The 17,758-nt window shown below is 35.3% G+C and overlaps 1 protein-coding gene across 1 annotated transcript in view; it reads right to left on the minus strand.

The window, feature by feature from the left end:
- The window catches only part of LOC138696246 (uncharacterized), a 60,344-nt gene that overhangs the window by 34,461 nt on the left and 8,125 nt on the right, over positions 1 to 17,758 (minus strand). The window contains exon 3 of the mRNA XM_069820935.1: positions 15,468 to 15,656. Within this exon, the coding sequence (XP_069677036.1) occupies positions 15,468 to 15,656 (189 nt within the window). The remainder of the gene's footprint in view (positions 1 to 15,467; positions 15,657 to 17,758) is intronic.

Genomic DNA, 17,758 nt, shown 5'->3' on the forward strand with positions numbered 1-17,758 from the left:
ACAATGGTGAACCCAATTCTAATGTGTCTGACATGGCTAAACCTTTCATTCTCATTCCTACCACATTGAAAACCTATTCAATGCTACTCCAGCTTCCTCACCTCACAAAACACAGACAACGGCTAATCTACACACAGTAAGTACAGAAAGTGTACAATCTTCAAATACGCCACAACAACCTTCAAATAAAAAAATAAAAATTTCTGACAACTCTACCATCACTAAAATAACTCCTGATATGCCCTCAATTCACCCTGATGTTCAATTACACAACAGATTCGAACCTCTCGCAAAAGATATGGAACAGGATTCGACTTTAATGGATCAAGTTATTTTTACTACTAATGAAGCTACTACAACTTCACGCCCAGTGCGTACAAGAATGCCACCAATAACTGTAAAGAAATTACCTGAAAGTAATTTCTTCGCACAAAACAATAAATTACAATCACTACTAAGTCAACCAGTCAAAATTAGCTATTCTAATGAAGGCATCAAATATTACACAGCTTGTAGACCCGACTATGATAAGCTGCTCAGGTTTCCTACAGTATTCGATTAAATGGAACTCATCTCAAAGAATCTATAAGCACAAAGTTTCTTGGTTTAGAATTGGATAATCACTTGAACTGGAAAACGCATATAGAATGTATTACTCGTAAATTGAGCTCTGCCTGTTATGCATTAAGATCCTTATCTACTATTGGTGATATAAACTTACTTAAAATGTCATACTTTGCATATTTTCACTCTGTAATGAAATATGGATTAATATTCTGGGGTAACTCGTCTGAAGCTAAACACGTTTTTGTTTTACAAAAGAAAGCTATAAGAATAATGGCCGGTGTGCATAAAAGGACCTCATGTAAAAATATTTTCCGAAACTTAGAAATCTTGACTTTACCTTGTGAATACATTCTTTCCCTAATGATGCTGTATATTAAGAACCAAGATAAATTCAGTACTAATCAAGACATTCATCATTTTAATACAAGACATAAATCAGATCTTCATCTACCCTCTGTTAGTCTAAGCTGTTTTAAAAAAGGAGTTCGCTATTCATGTATAACAGTCTTCAATGCACTGCCTAATAATCTTAAAGATTTGAAGAACAACGAGAAAAGGTTCAGAAAAGAATTAACCAAATTTCTATATACTCATACCTTCTACACAATTGATGAATTGTTTATGCTTGTGAATTGAATTATTCTACTTAAATGACATGTACAATTTTATATAGCTCAACTAAAATATGTTTTTATATTGACTTAATCTGTTTACTATGTATTGTATTTTTTGTTTAGCATAACTGATGAATTGTATGTACTGTATACGTCAACTGATGAATTGTTTAAGCTTATAAATTGAATTAATCTACTTCATATGAATTGTATAGCTTAACGAAAATAAGTTTGTAAATTGAACTAATTTGATTGTATATGTTTGTATAGTTTGGCTGATGAATTGTATATGTTCTTAAAATGATTACTAGTCTGTGTAGCTCTACTGATGAATTGTATATAGACCTACTGTAAATTGAATGGTAATATGTATAGCTCAACTGATGAATTGTTTATGATTATAAATTGAATTAATCTACTTGATATTAATTGCACAAATTTGTATAGCTTAATGAAAGTATGCTACTTTGTATTGTATATATTTGTATAGTTTTGGCCGATGAATTGTATATGCTTTAAATTGAATAGTAATCTATATAGCTCTACTGATAAATTGTTTGTGTTTGTAATTTGAAGTAGTTTGCATGATATGTATTATCAATTTCTGTATATCACAACTGGTTGAATTGTTTATACCTTAAATTTAATTAAATTGTTTTGTATTATAATATAGCTCAACTTATGAATGATCGTTTGCGTTTGTAAATTTAATAATCTGATTGGCTATGTATTGTATACTTTTAGTAGAGCCATCGATGTAGCTCAGTCGGCAGACTCGCTGGGCTGCTGTTCCGGAGCTGCGTTCGGGCTTGGGTTGGATCCCCCTTTGGACTTTGGTTTCTTCCGAGGTTTTCCACAGCCGTGGGACTGAAGCCGGATGGTCTATGGCGAGTCCTTGGCATCAACACCTTTGATTGATTACCCCCTTTGATTTGATTACCTGGTTGGGTTTTTCCGAGGTTTCCCCCACCGAAAAGGCAAATGCCGGGTAATATTTTGGCGAATCCTCGGACCTCATTTCATCTCACTACATCTCGCCAAAATGTAAAAAAAAAAAAAAAATTGTACAACATTGTAAAAATTTTAGAAAATTACTAAATTGTAAAACTATAAAACTTTGTAAAAATTGTAATTGTAATATTGTAAAATGTTGACATGTTCCACATCTTAAAGCTTCATTGCTCATGTAAGATCTATGGAATAAAATAAATGAATGAATGAATGAATGAATGAATGAATGAATGAATGAATGAATGAATGAAAACATAGAATTCTACTCTCATGAGCCACGCGAAACAAAGCTACTCCAGATTGTTGTTAAACGTCTCCCCACTTCGGTTGATTCTCAAACTCTGAAAGAGGAACTAGAAAAACTAAACTTCACAATTCAACATGTACGACAAATGTCAGCTCCTCACCAACAATCGGACGGCACATACACCAGACGTAATCTTCCAGTCTGGGTGGTAACTCTCCCTAACAATGAACTTTCTCAGACTATCTACCAACTAAAGGACATTAACCATCACCTTGTAAAAATAGAATCTTATAAATCAACTCCTCATATAATACAATGCCATAAGTGCCAAGGGTTTGGCCACACCTCCAAACGGTGTAATATCGAAACTCATTGTGTCAAATTCGGACAGAATCATTTCTTTTCGGATTGTCCATCAAAAGGTCCAACACATCCTCCAAAATGCATTAACTGCCAAGGACAGCACACTGCCAGTTACGGTCAGTGCCCCATACAGAAAGAACAGCAAGCAGCACTACAACTTAAATTGAGAGAAAAACAAAACAACTTCACTACACAGCTCCAAAATAACTTTACATTTCATAGCTCTGAATTCCCACACCTTCCAAAACCTCATCAGAATGACTTGGTATCATTTCAAAATTTATATGGTAATGGAGACAAACCCCAACTATCCTCAGATTCTAAATCTCTCACAGAATCGCTCAAAAAAATGTTTGCTATGCTTAAAAGATTCAACATAAAAAACATATTTCGTATAATCAACTCAACACTTCAACGATTCTCTGCAGCAAAAGATCCCCTATCAAAAATGTTACTAATTCTGGAAGCCTTCTCTGACTTCACACAAGCAACAAATGGTCCGTAGAGATCTAATATTAATGAACTTCAATGCAAACAGAATTATTAATCAAACATTTGAATTACAAGAATTTCTCACACTATATGATGTTGATATTGCATGCCTATCGGAAACTCACCTAACAACTACAACAAAATTCAAGATACGCAACTATACAATATACCGTTCAGACCGATTAGAACGACATGGAGGCGGGACCGCCATATTAATTAAATCACTCATTCCTCATCGACAAGCAATTATGCTCCATTTTAATACATTGGAAGCTACTGGTGTCTATATACAGGTTGACAACACAGAAACCCTAATCGCAGCGGCATACCATTCACCATATAAACAACTAAATGAAGCAGATATGAATTCACTTATTTCTCTTCACACCGATTTCATAATATGTGGAGATTTTAACGCCAAGCATACCATGTGGAATTCCCGTATCAATACACCACGAGGAAATTTTTTACTAGAACATTCCATAAAAAATCAGTACTCTGTCACTGGACCGGAAGACCCTACACGATATCCTTGGTCAACGACACACCAACCTGATGTACTCGATATCTGCCTCATTAAGACAAAGACATACCCTGCTACACAAAAAAGTATTTTAGCGCTTGACTCAGATCATGTACCAGTACTATTGATATTCAAGATCCCAGCTATTAAATATAAAAAATCTACCACAACAACCAGAATAACCGACTGGAATGAATATACTAAACATCTTCATGCATCGATAACAGTGAATCCTCAGTTCCTACAACCACAAGATATAAACATTGCAGTTAAGATTTTCACAGACACAATTACCACAACCCTGAACTCCGTCACCACAACATCTTATTCGTCTTCTCCAGAGGAAAATCCAAATGAGTTAACTTACCTACTCAAAGCCAAAACTGAAGCCAGGAAAAAGTGGCAAAATACTCGAGATCCACAAGCAAAAAGGGCCTTCTACCGGTATCAAAGAGCCATACGACGGAAACACAAACTTAAAAAAATTAACTCTTTTGCAGATAAAGTTGAAACACTTCAACCAAGTGGAAAAGAATTCTGGAAAATCACAAAACATTTATTAGGCAAATCCATTCAAGTTAAGAACACACCTTTAGAAAATGCAGAACATCAGATGGTGTATGATCAACAACGCAAAGCAGAAACATTTGCAGACTCCCTTTTCTGGCGATTCCAACCTCATCATGTTAACTCTGATCCAGCCTTCAATAAACAAGTAACAGATGAAGTAAATCTATATCTTCAACAAACTCCTGTCGAACAAATTCCAAATACCTCGCCAAAAGAAGTCAAGAACATCATAAAGCATTACCGCTCCATAAAACCTCTGGTTCCGATGGTATTTTCCCTTTAGCCCTTAAACGATTGCCCAAACGGGCATTAATACATCTAACCAAAATTTATAATGCCTGTCTGAAATTTTCACACTTCCCATAACAATGGAAAGAAGCAACTGTCATCACAATTGCTAAACCAGGAAAAGACCCCACACTTCCTAATAACTATAGACCGATAAGTTTACTTGACTTCCTTGGCAAAGTTCTCGAAATGCCTAGTACTAGCCCGCTTAGATCCACTTCTAAAAGAGCCAGATAGAATTCAACATGAACAATTCGGCTTTAAATCCAAGCACAGCACAAGAGATCCACTTCATATGCTCACTCACTACATAAACAATGGATTTCAACATTTCGATCACACAATAGCAACATTCCTGGACATACAACAGGCATTCGACACAGTGTGGCATGACGGTCTTCTTTACAAACTACAGAAAATTTCAGTTCCTGACGCATACGTACATTTTATTGCAGACTACCTGAAAAACAGATCATTCAGAGTATGACAAGGTAATTGCCTTTCCAGTTCAAGACCAATTGAAGCAGGAGTTGCTCAAAGCTCTGTTCTGAGTCCAATTCTCTACGCTACATACGTTCATGACATTCCCAAGCACACGCCTTATATGCGGATGATACGGTCCTTTATACAAAACATCACGACATCAAATGTGCTTTACAACAGATGCAAGAAGCCTTGGACTTACTCACCCAATGGTCTACAAGATGGCGACTGAAAATTAACGGCAATAATTGTACAGCAGTAGTTTTTACAAGGAGATTTCCACGATTATTACAACCGCTCTCTGTTCAGAATCAACACATTCCCTTCAAAACAATGGTGAGATATCTTGGTCTAGTACTGGACAGTCGTTTGACATACAGACAACATATACAGTTAATACGAGACAGAGCTTTGCAAAGATTCTTAGCATTATATCCAATACTTAAAAAGCTTCATTCCCCTCAAAATCAAACTATTGCTGTACACATCACTTATACGATCATACATGTCCTACGTGTCAGAAATTTGGGCTCAAACCCATCCCCGCCACATCAAGAAACTTGATGCCATCCATAGAGCTGAGTGCAGAACCATCACAGGTGCTGATTTTTACATTACTAACGCACAACTGTACAGTGACCTGGAAATCATTTTGTTCAGTGACTACGTGCAGCACTTACGCAAAAATTATCTTCAGAAACTACAAACATATCCTAATCCACTTATTAAACCATAATTACACATAGCATTCAGTGAACAATCAAGTAATGTTAACTTTCCTGCAGAAATCATTGACTCTGAAAGTTTACCTACATGTCCAGCTTACCAGTCTCTGTTTCTGATGGAGAAGATGGTCACACTTCATTTACGTACTCATGTTATTCTAAGCAATATTCTTGTTAAGGCAGGGTCCATGTGACCTGGAACTTATGATGACATGTGTCTTTATTGACACCACCAAATAAATAAATAAATAATATATTTATCCATATTATTAGAATGAGGTACATTTATTCTTCACTCAACTACAACACGTGTTAAATTCAGTCACATAAAAGTGGAAGTCAGCTTAGATGCTTATTCTTTGAATCAGAACCAATCCTACCACTGTCTTTGTAAACATTCAGTACAAAAGCTAGTATAATTAGGTCCTGCTCTCGTCAGATTTATGGTAGCCTACTTGGGTAGTCTTTAACATACTTTCCTGCCATTTCAATATACAGCAGAACCCCGATTATCCGTCAATCTATTAACCGATTGGCGGATTATCCGACTGTCTTTCTCTAACTTTTTTTTTTTTGCTACAAAATATATGAAATAAGTACTGCACATTATATTAGCACTTTTTTTTTTTTTCTAGAGAGTGTTATTACAAACATTTACCCTTTCACAGTCTGGTATACTGTTAGAGTTGTAAGCTTACTTTATAGACTCTCTAACTTATATATAAAATGTCGTCCACGGGTATGAAAAGAAATCGTGTTGTGTTAAGTTTCTTAAAAAAAAAAAGTGCAAATCATTGAGTGGTATGGGGAAAGAGAAACTGTAATTCATCTCACATCAGAATACGAGACTGGAGTTACAATTACTGTATGCATTTTAATAAAACTTAAGGATAAAGTGTATAAAGTATGTAAGTCTACAACACGAGACCTCCACTATTCCTATCTTTCCACAGACAGCCATTACAATAAATTTCCTTGACCCTTAAAAACCTGTCGTTGACAACCAGACTTAAATTATTGAACTTCTGATCCTCTACTAAGTATGTTAAATACAAGATCATGAAGGAAAATATGGAAGTTTCAGTATTTTTCACTAAATTTACGAAAATCTTTTATGGTATGGGTTATCCGATTTTTTCGATTAACCGTTCAGGGCACACGCTTCATTACCACGAATAATAGAGGTTCTACTGTATTCGCAAACACATCCACCTGAGTAACAACTACAAAAACTGAGTGAATTGTCAACACAACACAGCTAATCATTGAAAAGGTTAATTTTCAGAAAAACCCAGGAAGTCTTCACTTTTACAATTTTATAAGGGTTTTTAAAGAGAGAAATCCCATTCTGTTAACAGCATGGAAAAATACAAAAATGTAAGTTGTTACCACAAAATAACAGTTTTGTCTAGCCCTGCACTCTGAAGCGACCACATTGTAAATTCTGTACTCATCATGCTGAAACTTAGTGCACTGCTCAGAAGTTACACGATTATGTGAGTGATTTCGGCAAAGACACATTTTCTACAGATGGCGCCATTTTCCTCTGCAAGATATATGAGAAATCCTAAGTCACGAAAAAAATATTTCGTAACTCAGCATTTGGCAACAACTAAACATAAATCTGCTGCTACTAAAATGATTGGACACAAATAGATATCTGTAATTTCAAAAGTAGTCACCACATCCAGTAGACAATCTCAGTTTTTTCTCGATCTATATAAAGCCTTTATCCGTTCTGGGAATTGAAAAACAATTCTCTCAGGATATTCCTAGAAAAGTACACTAAAGAGGAGGTGCCATAAGAGTCAGCACTAAGAAAAACATATTTAAATGTATGCTATAAAGATACTTTCAACAGAATTCGCATGTCATGAAATTTGCATGGAAGTGCCAGCTCAAATGTTAATTGCACTTGTTATTAGACAGTGTGCTCGATTTGAACATGCACAAGTGTCTGTTGATTTGTTGTAAATAATATATTTCATAACAATATTAATATTGGTTTAATGTAGTAAGTTGCATTTAATATGTTCCATGCAGGGGCGTATTTTGCGGGCTACCGGGGCTACCTGCGGTAGCCCAAGGAAATTACAAAAGAAAAAGTTTATAATATAACATAATGTAATAATTTTGTATTATTAGTTTTACCATAGTAATTAAAATTAAAGTAATTGTTAGATATATTTTGTGTAATAATAGGGTCAGCGGTAGCCCAAACCCTTTAACCAGTATACGCCACTGGTTCCATGAACAATCCCATTAAATTCCTGCCAATCTTTTTTGTACAGTGAAACCTCGATGCATCGTTCATGTTATCGTCGTTTCCTCATCTTTTTCGTCCGCTTTTTTTGGTCCTGGAAATAGTCCCATATAAATAATGTTATTTTTTCCCGGTTCCATTATTTCTCGAACTATAGTTTTATTGCATCGATCATTGAGAAATCACGGCCCCGACGGCATATTTTCCCGCATGGATAGTTTTGTTTCACTTTGAAAGGACGAACTTTTTGCTCTCCATTATAATCTTTGAAGCAAGAGGATGCAGAAGATTGCGATCCAGAGACTGTGTTAAACTTTGAGGAGAAATGTAAAATGTATTACGACGCCATGATACGTGATGTGATTAATCATTTTAGTGCAACATACGAACTCTCCATGTGCATTTGGTATAGTCTGTTAATATGTAAATTAGTTACTATGTGTATGATCTGTGATATGAAGACAGGTATTAGATTTTGAAAAGAAATGCAATTTTATAGTAACTTATTGATTAATCATATTTTTCCACACAAGGACGATGCGGAGGTGTATAAACCCTTGATATAATATTATTATGGAATAGATTACGCAGTCGTCTGCGACTTGTTTAGAGTCAGCTGTGCTACAACAGATGCTGATTTCCACAGTGGCAAGTTTTTCTGTACATTGTTTATGTTCAGTACATGATTGTATGCTTAGACACGTACAGGAGAACTAGCCTCGTAGGGTTATACTAAAAAGCTAGACAAGTTTCGGCATTATTTTCATGCGATATAATATAGGCCTAATTTGTGACGCAGGTTCTAGTTGCATGTAATGCAACAGTATGGGCTAATGGAAGCCCGCCTACTTTAAACAATAATATTAATTTTATGGGAATGGATTTGTGGTAACATATATCTGCATTCTGAATGTATCACAAATCTAGGTTTATGATTTTCATATACTTCATTTCTGTCTAAATTATCAATAATGACCATCATTTTGTAAGGAATAGCGAACTAATTTCTAGTGCATATGTCATCCTCATCACCAGGGAAAGGATTTATATGTAAATACATATTTACTTATAAAGCTAATATAATTTATATTTTGCATTATCTTTATGTTTCACAATGTGTAGGGTTGAAAAATCCTACTTTTATTTTCCATATTTTTCCATATTTTAGAGTTTAGTACATATTTTCGTTAATTTCCATATATTTTCCATATTTCATATAAAACAGTCCATATTATATTAGGTTTAACAATAAAACAAAACAAAATTCCATTAACTTTTAAAAATACATTTCAACAATAGAGATTTAAACACATGTTCAGTAATCCCTTTAACATCAGAGTTATTTGAAAATTAGCAGTCCTATCAACAATGGGAAAGTAAGTTACAAAACTGTATTAATTTAATTTAAAATTTTTAACAGACTTCAGTTGTGCAGCTCAACAGTTAAATGCCAGTCAGAGTACACATAGGTTCAGTTTTGTAAATCATACTATAAAGACGGTAAATATGCCAAAAGTACGTCATTCAGTCAATTTAAAATCAAAACTAACAAGTTACATTTCAGAATTTAAAGAAGATGGTTTATCAACTGACAATAAAATATTATTTTGTAATTTGTGTCAGTGTGCAGTATCATCTACACAAAAGTTCCTGGTGCAACAACACATTACAACTAGTAAACATCAGGCCAACAAACAACTAAATTCCAAGCAGAGACAATTGTTTTTAACACAACCAACAACATCGAATGTAAGATCTGAGTTTAACATCGACCTGTGCCGTTCTCTCATCTCTGCTGATATTCCTCTCTACAAACTAAAGAATAAGGTCTTCAGGGAATTCCTTGAAAAATATACTCAACATACAATCCCGGATGAGTCAACACTTAGGAAGACGTATGCTCCATCCATCTACGATGAGACAATACAGAAGATAAGAGATGAAATTAAAGATAGTTCAATTTGGGTTTCCATTGATGAGACTCCCGACAAAGAAGGTAGACTTGTTGGTAATGTAGTTATCGGTTTGTTAAGTGAACAATATTCTGAACGAATTCTTTTACATTGTGATGTTCTAGAAAAGTGCAATAACAAAACTATAGTTAAACTGTTCAACGAAGCTATGGGTATCCTGTGGCCAAAGGGTATTATGTACGATAATGTGTTATTCTTTATTAGCGATGCTGCCCCTTATATGGTCAAAGCTGGACAAGCATTATCTGTTGTATATCCTAAATTGACTCATTTTACTTGTGTGGCGCATGCATTTCATCGTGTGGCAGAAGTGGTCAGAGACAATTTCCCTAAAGTAGATTTGTTGATTTCATCAGTGAAAAAAGTATTTCTCAAAGCTCCCAGTAGAGTTAACGTGTTGAAAGAAATGTACCCTGAAATTCCATTGCCACCAAAGCCAATTTTAACTAGATGGGGTACATGGCTAGAAGCAGTTGAATATTATGCCGAACATATAGACTCTATTAACAATGTTCTCCTTGCATTGGACTCTGAAGATGCAGTCTCAATTGATACTGCGAAAACAGTTACCTGTGACATAAGTGTGAAGAATGACTTAGCTCACATTCAGCATACATTTTCATGCATCATAAAAACGCTCAAAAGTCTCCAAAATAGGCACCTTTCACTATCTGAAAGTTTTGAAATTATAAATAGTACTGTGGAACAACTGAATCGTGGTAGAGGTAAAGTTGCAGATGCAGTAAGAGCTAAGGTGGACACTGTACTTTCAAAAAACCCTGGATATGAAGAACTACAAAAGGTTGTTGCTGTGATGAGTGGTGAATCAACAGTGAAGATTAACTTGGACTTATCCCCAGCAGACATTGTGAAATTGAATTATGTACCAGTTACTTCTTGTGACGTCGAACGCTCTTTTAGTCAGTATAAATCTATCCTCAGAGACAATAGAAGAAGATTCACTTTTCAGCACTTGAAAGAAATGTTTGTAACCTATTGTTATGGTAACAGACAATAAAAATTGTGTTTTGTTGAAACTACATTGGAAGATAAGGTACGTCCATTATATTTTTTGTTTAGTTTGATTAAAATGTACCAATATTTAACGTACATAGTCATTTTTTTATAATTTTAAGTCCATATTTAATTCCATATTTTGGTAAAAATCCATATTTAATTCCATATTTTGGTAAAAATAACTACATATATATTTACATATTTCATATATTTTTAGTCCATATAAATCCGTTCCCTGCTCATCACACATGTCTTGGTATGATGGTATGGAAGTGGTAAAACTCCATCTTCCTGTTTATTTCAGTATTGTTCTATCAGAAATTCACTATAGAATTCAGGCGTAAAATATGCACGAAGCGAAAGCTAATTGCAGATTGTTTCTGCAAGAAATAGTGTACATAATGTTCTAATAAAGGTGCATTCAGTGTAATCACTAACATTTGGTTGTTCATTTTATACCCTATTTAAACAAACAATAGCTTTATATCGTAAGTTTACAAACAAGAATAAAATATTACGAGACACGTCCATTATGATTTTATATTATTTATGATTATTGTTAAAAATTAAATGCATCGATTATATGGACATTCCCCTTAAATCATCTAGGGAACAATAGGATACGTTCATAACTCTGTTGCATCTATATGCCTAAATACGGTGATTTTTATAGTTTTCCAGTATTATAGTTTTCCCATATTTATCGTTTTTATTCCCTGTCCCCCCCTCCAAAAAAACGATGAATCAAGGTTTCACTGTACACTCTTAGACAAAAAAAATGACCGGGCTCTTGAAGCGTAAATTTGTCTAAGTTCCGTTCGGCTGTGCACCTGATACACAAGACTAAAATCAGAGTAGTAAGGACGAAACCAGCGAGATCCAAGAACATACTCTTATATCGGCAAACAACGGTTTGAACTGTGTATGTGTCATAGCTCCGTGGTAAAACTCTGCCTTCACACGCAGAAAACACGGGTTCGTATCCGCCTTCGTATAAGTATATATATTTGTTTCGTTTTATTTTTTCTCTAGCTAGAAACAAATGATACATTTATTAACGTGCACAGGAGTTTGGATTAGTTGAAAAATTAAACAAAAACATTCAGTAATATCGGTGACTTCTTCCTAATTACCCTTGAATTCAAATAGATGCTCACTTCTTGGATCTTCTCCCTTCTCCATAAGGAGTAGCCTATTGATCATTTACTATAATTTCTATCAGTAGTAGTAGTAGCAGCAATAATAATAATAATAATAATAATAATAATAATAATAATAATAATAATAATCATAATCATCATCATGTTAATAGACTAGTATTGCAAAAACGAGATGAATAATGTTAAAGACAAAACCAATGCATTCCAGATATTGGCTACACTCGTAAATAGTGCCGTTACATATCTGCTTTGTAATAGGTCCGTGGTAACAGCCTTGTTTCTTGTGTAGGCGATTGAAGGTCGTGTATGGTACCCCGTAAGGACGTCAGATGTTTAATTCTATATTGATGTGTAATTTAATCAGAGACATCTGGAACTTCTGAAAACATGAGTAGTTTAATATCAAAGACGGATATCTGTTGTCTCCACAGTTTTGATCTAGAGGCACTTTTTGTTTCACAGTGTTCTTTGTAATATTTTAACACAATTTATTTTTATAGATGTAGTGTTAGAGTTTGCATATAGTTCACCATAACTGAAAAGAGCTTGAAAAAATGTATAAGAATCCACATTATCTAAATTTCGATGTGAGGTCAGATGTCCGTCTTTGATATTAAACTACTCACATAGTTCTGTGCACATGTAACTGCGCATATTAAACGTGAAACAACCATTCTCTCTTGTCATTATCAAGAGTAACATGGCTGACAGAAGACATAGGCCAGATACGTGTAGGCAAGCTCTTCTTGTTTATTGGTCTCTGAGATCTATTTCTTTATTTTGTTTAATACAAAGAAAAGGATTATGTTTGTCTATTCCTATCCAAAAAGAATTTCTTTTACTTAAGGTTTATTTTTGTTTGTTTATATCCGAGAAGATTTCGTTTAGTCTCTTTAAATACAAGATACAAGGGAAAGAATTGTTATTATGTATCTAACTTGCCCTTTGTAAATATTAACTTTCTGTTAAATATTTCACAATAAGTTACTGGTTATTATCAGTATATAAGAAGTAAAAAATGAGAATGAAAAAGCAGAGTATAGACTGAGATTCGAACTCGAAACCTTTCGAATACAAGACCACAATACTACCGACTATGCTATGCGAGAGAGACGGTGATTCTTTAAAAAGCATGTTATAATATAGGCCTAATCATGATATAGTGGTGGCAGTGGAGTGTTGGAAACATTTACGACAGAAGAAATTCGTCCGCGTGTGTATCATGCTCTGACAAATGCACCCAAAGTCTTCCGAATCGGACATAGAATCTGGAGCCCGGTCAATTTTTTTTGTCTAAGAGTGTACATAAGTTGCAGAGAGGTCATTGAATTCATTGCTATACTCCCTCCATAAGCCAAGGAGCATGACGTCTTGTTGCAGTGTAGGGATCGAAAATCTGTTGGCTGATTATAACATGCCACTACATGTTGTATGGAAAGCAAAAATATCACGCTGTTTCAAGCAAGAGAACATCACATCTGCTTGTCAATTACTTTTAAACAAATAAGGACTGAATTACATCTACACATTACCTAAAGACATTCTTAACAACACGTTTCTTCAGAGAATTCTCAAATATTCACTGCCAGTGTCTGCTTCTACTACTAAAATTTACAACACATAATAACCACCACCCTAAACCTCGGATCAGCTTTCGAGCATAAAGCTTATGAATAAGTCTGCCAATAGATTAAAAATTCCGCATTAACAAAAAGAAATGACAGAAGCATGTATAAAAACAACAGAAGTACCTTACAGGTATCTTGCTCTATCTCCAAAATAAAAACATTTAATTTCTCTGAAACAATTAACTTTGAAGATGTACCATGTCAAATTTATTTTGCATAAAAGAAAACAATTAATTCTGAATAAACTGAACTTATGTGTGTCGTTTTTCTTATAGCTGATGCAATGAATCGATCTTTTCTGTGCTTAATGTACCCCCATTCTTACTAATTGCTTGTTTATCAAAAGTTGTAAAAGTTTACTATAACATCTATTCTTGCACAAATATTTCTCGTGTTATGTATTGTACTAAGGCACAACAATACAGATTAAATCAAAATGATGTTACAAGAGTCAGTGTTGCAGCATACCAAAGTATGTAGCTCCTGTCACTGGTTTCACTGAAGGAGGATCATACATTTTTCAAGAAATGACACAAAAGACATTGAGTTTGGGAGAATAGCATTCATGTTCAAAAAATAAATGAGAATTATCTGTGCTCCACATCCTCACATTATGTGTGTTCATTTTTCTCTGAAATGTGGAATGTTGCTTCATCACTAAAAAACCAACTTTTCAGGAAACTGTCTGTTTTCATTAGCTTAACAAAATCAGCAGAGAAAGATGCCCGCAGGCGTAAGTCTGTGTTCCTCAGAGCTTGAAGGAATTACAAATGGTAGGGTGTCATTTCAAAACATTTCTGCAGGATATCAAGTTCTCACAATGCCAAGTACAGCATGTGGATTTGTATGGCCTTGTTACGAAACTTGTGTGGACATGCTCCACTGCTTCTTCCTCTATTGATGGCCGAAAAGTCGACTTTCAATTACAAATGCTGAAGTATCTTGAAATTGCACATATCACTTTCAAACTAACTTGTCACAAGGTAGGTCCATTCCAAATTTCGCCCAAGAAAGCACTGAATGCTTAAAAGAGACTTGTTTACATGAAAATCAAGAACAAAGTATATTTTATGTTTTCCACTCATCATAATTTTCCTTAGCTGTCTCCTGGCAGATGACTGGAACAATGTGAGAGAATTAGAAGAGTTTATCTCCCAACAGTTTATCTCACAACAAAATACATTCAATAGATTTCGCATAATTACTTAAATTACTGAAATCAGAAACATAATTTTGATTTACATCACTCTTCGCACTTGTACTTAGGATGCATTTTCCACTTTCATAATGAACTTGCCATTAACATGCTCGACTTACTATTGTTGGTCCAATGCCTAGGCTCTTGACAATGAAGTCATTCACTATTTTGCACTTCAATATTTATATTTCATATGATGAGAAAGTAAAACATAAGAAAATTACAATTCTCAAATTCAAGTCAGGTAAGTTTTTATTATCCTACCACTATTTCATAAACATTACCAGTGCTGCCACTCTATAATTAACCCAAATAATAAAGAATTAACTATAAAAATAAAAATACCTCAATATATTCTTCTGATGTGCTGTCTTCTTGTTTTATTAACTTAGAGGATGATGATGTGACTGGTAGAGATATACTGGCGGAAGGTGTTCTGAGATCGCTTGGCACAGCTGATGTCAGTGTAATACCAAGATTAAGTTTCTCATCGCGAGAATCAAGCTCTTCATAAATACCGTCGGCTACCGGTACCTGTTGGAGATACATGTCGATTGCAGTAACAGCATGAAATTCACTTAAAAATAAACATTTCACACAATTTACGGAGATGAATCGTAAGTCACACACACACACTTTTATGCATCTTTCCCACAAATAAGATAATGCAGTAAACTCCACTAAGTCACTAGCATTTTTGCCATAACTTGGAAGTTCGCAAAATAATTATCTCTCTGTATCTTCAATGAAACACCTAACATGTTGTATGGTTGTTTGTCAGAACTTTAGTTATCCAAAAATCACGTATTTCCAGTAAAAATATCTGCCAATTTTACAAACACTATCATTAACACAAGCTTCACACCAGGACAATTTAAATAAACTACACAGTGCCAATAAAGCAAAAATTACAAAATCATCCCTGTCCCAAATTGAATATAATAAAACAATACAGCATAAGTACTGATAATTTTACTATTCTAATCAGTGTTTAACATCTATACCCCTTTTCACGTGACTTAGTTCATGGAGGTCACAGCTTTTAGCTGCCCATAACAAAACTAGGCATTTGAGCTTAAGCAAAGTTGCCTAGTTGTAATGTTAAGACTCAGTCACTGTTAGTTATGGTAACTTAAATATTACATGTGCCAAGACAAAATGTTGCAGCCAGGAAGAATATGAGATGCATGAACTAAGTAGCATGAAAGCATATTAATGTCACATGATAATGATGATAATCTGAGGTACAAAAGCCTATGAAGGACCATGACCGACCAGCTGGCCTCACGCCCACGTGATAAGTGCACAAAATACACAGCCAAGTAAAGTATTTTATAGCTCCTCTTCCAGTATTATAGTATGGACACTGAGTTATTGGCCACTAATGCAGTTTTTATATTTTCGTTCAGTTTACATGCCAAAAAAAATATTAAACCTGTCCAATTAAAAAGGCAAACCAGTTCCACAAGAAAGAATTCCTCTATCCAAGTGTACTGCTCTGGTAGGCACTGAATGGATCATTTGACCACCTGCGTATAGAAAGTTCTCTATATGCTTGCTCTCTTAGAATACCCAAATCATGTAACATAAAACTGCGGCTTTCCTTGACAATTGGCAATCTTTGCAGCCTAAGCAAGAATTGGACATACTGTGTATGTTAGTCCTACATATTCATATTTCAGTTGACACACTGTCGTGCAATGTCTGCAATTTACAAGAGGAGACTTTTCAACATATTCTATTGGACTGTAAGCATCCAGATTTTGATGAAAAAATGGAAAAAAAAAAAATCTTGGAATATGACGCAACACGCAGCGCGTAAGTTTAGTTAGACCAGTGGGTCCCGTGACCCATACGCATGCTGTCTGCAGGTATGTGAAATCTGTTGCTTCAGCATTTATCCTATTTACGGACGTAAATTTTGTCGGGTGAGTTGTTGCCTCGGTAGATCTGGGGTTGCTGCAGATAGACCTGTGGTGGGACATCTTGCAGTGAGTGCACAATGCTTTGCCCTTTCTGCTGCAGTCTCTGGCAGAGTAACCGCGATTCAGGCAAAGAAAACAGCGGTTAGCATTCTTCAGTCTCTTCACTCGCTCACTGGCATCTGGGACTACCTTACAATCTTGAGCCCAGTGACCACGGGACTCGCAGAACACATAAAAGGGGTCAGGTGTCGACCTGCTCTTTCGCGATCTCGATCCTGTCTTGGTGTCGACTCGCAGTGTTGCTGTTGTAGGGATGCTGGCAGAAGAGAAGGCGTCACCACGGATCCTCTGAGTAGTCAGGGTGCCGTCTACTTCATCGCCCAAAAACTCCATTAGCTTGAGAATATCTCCCTCTGATAAGTTTTCTCTATTCGCGTGAATTATCCACCAGCGACAGATGTCGTCCGGGAACGCTCGCAGTATTTTAGGTGCGAGGATCCTTCCATATCCATTGACATCTTCTCCGAGTGCTTGAAGGGCTTGCACCCGCCGGTGACATTCTATGTACGTAGTGTTCAGTGCTTCAGGAGTGGCAATTCGTATGGGTTTTACATCCTCCAGATAATCTAAGTGTGCTTGAATTATCCTGTTCTTGCCGCCGTAGCGCGTCCGTAGTATTTTCTTCGTCTCCTCGTACGTTTCTGCAATCAC

The sequence above is a fragment of the Periplaneta americana genome, chromosome 3, assembly GCF_040183065.1.
Source record: "Periplaneta americana isolate PAMFEO1 chromosome 3, P.americana_PAMFEO1_priV1, whole genome shotgun sequence".
Taxonomy (NCBI): domain Eukaryota; kingdom Metazoa; phylum Arthropoda; class Insecta; order Blattodea; family Blattidae; genus Periplaneta; species Periplaneta americana.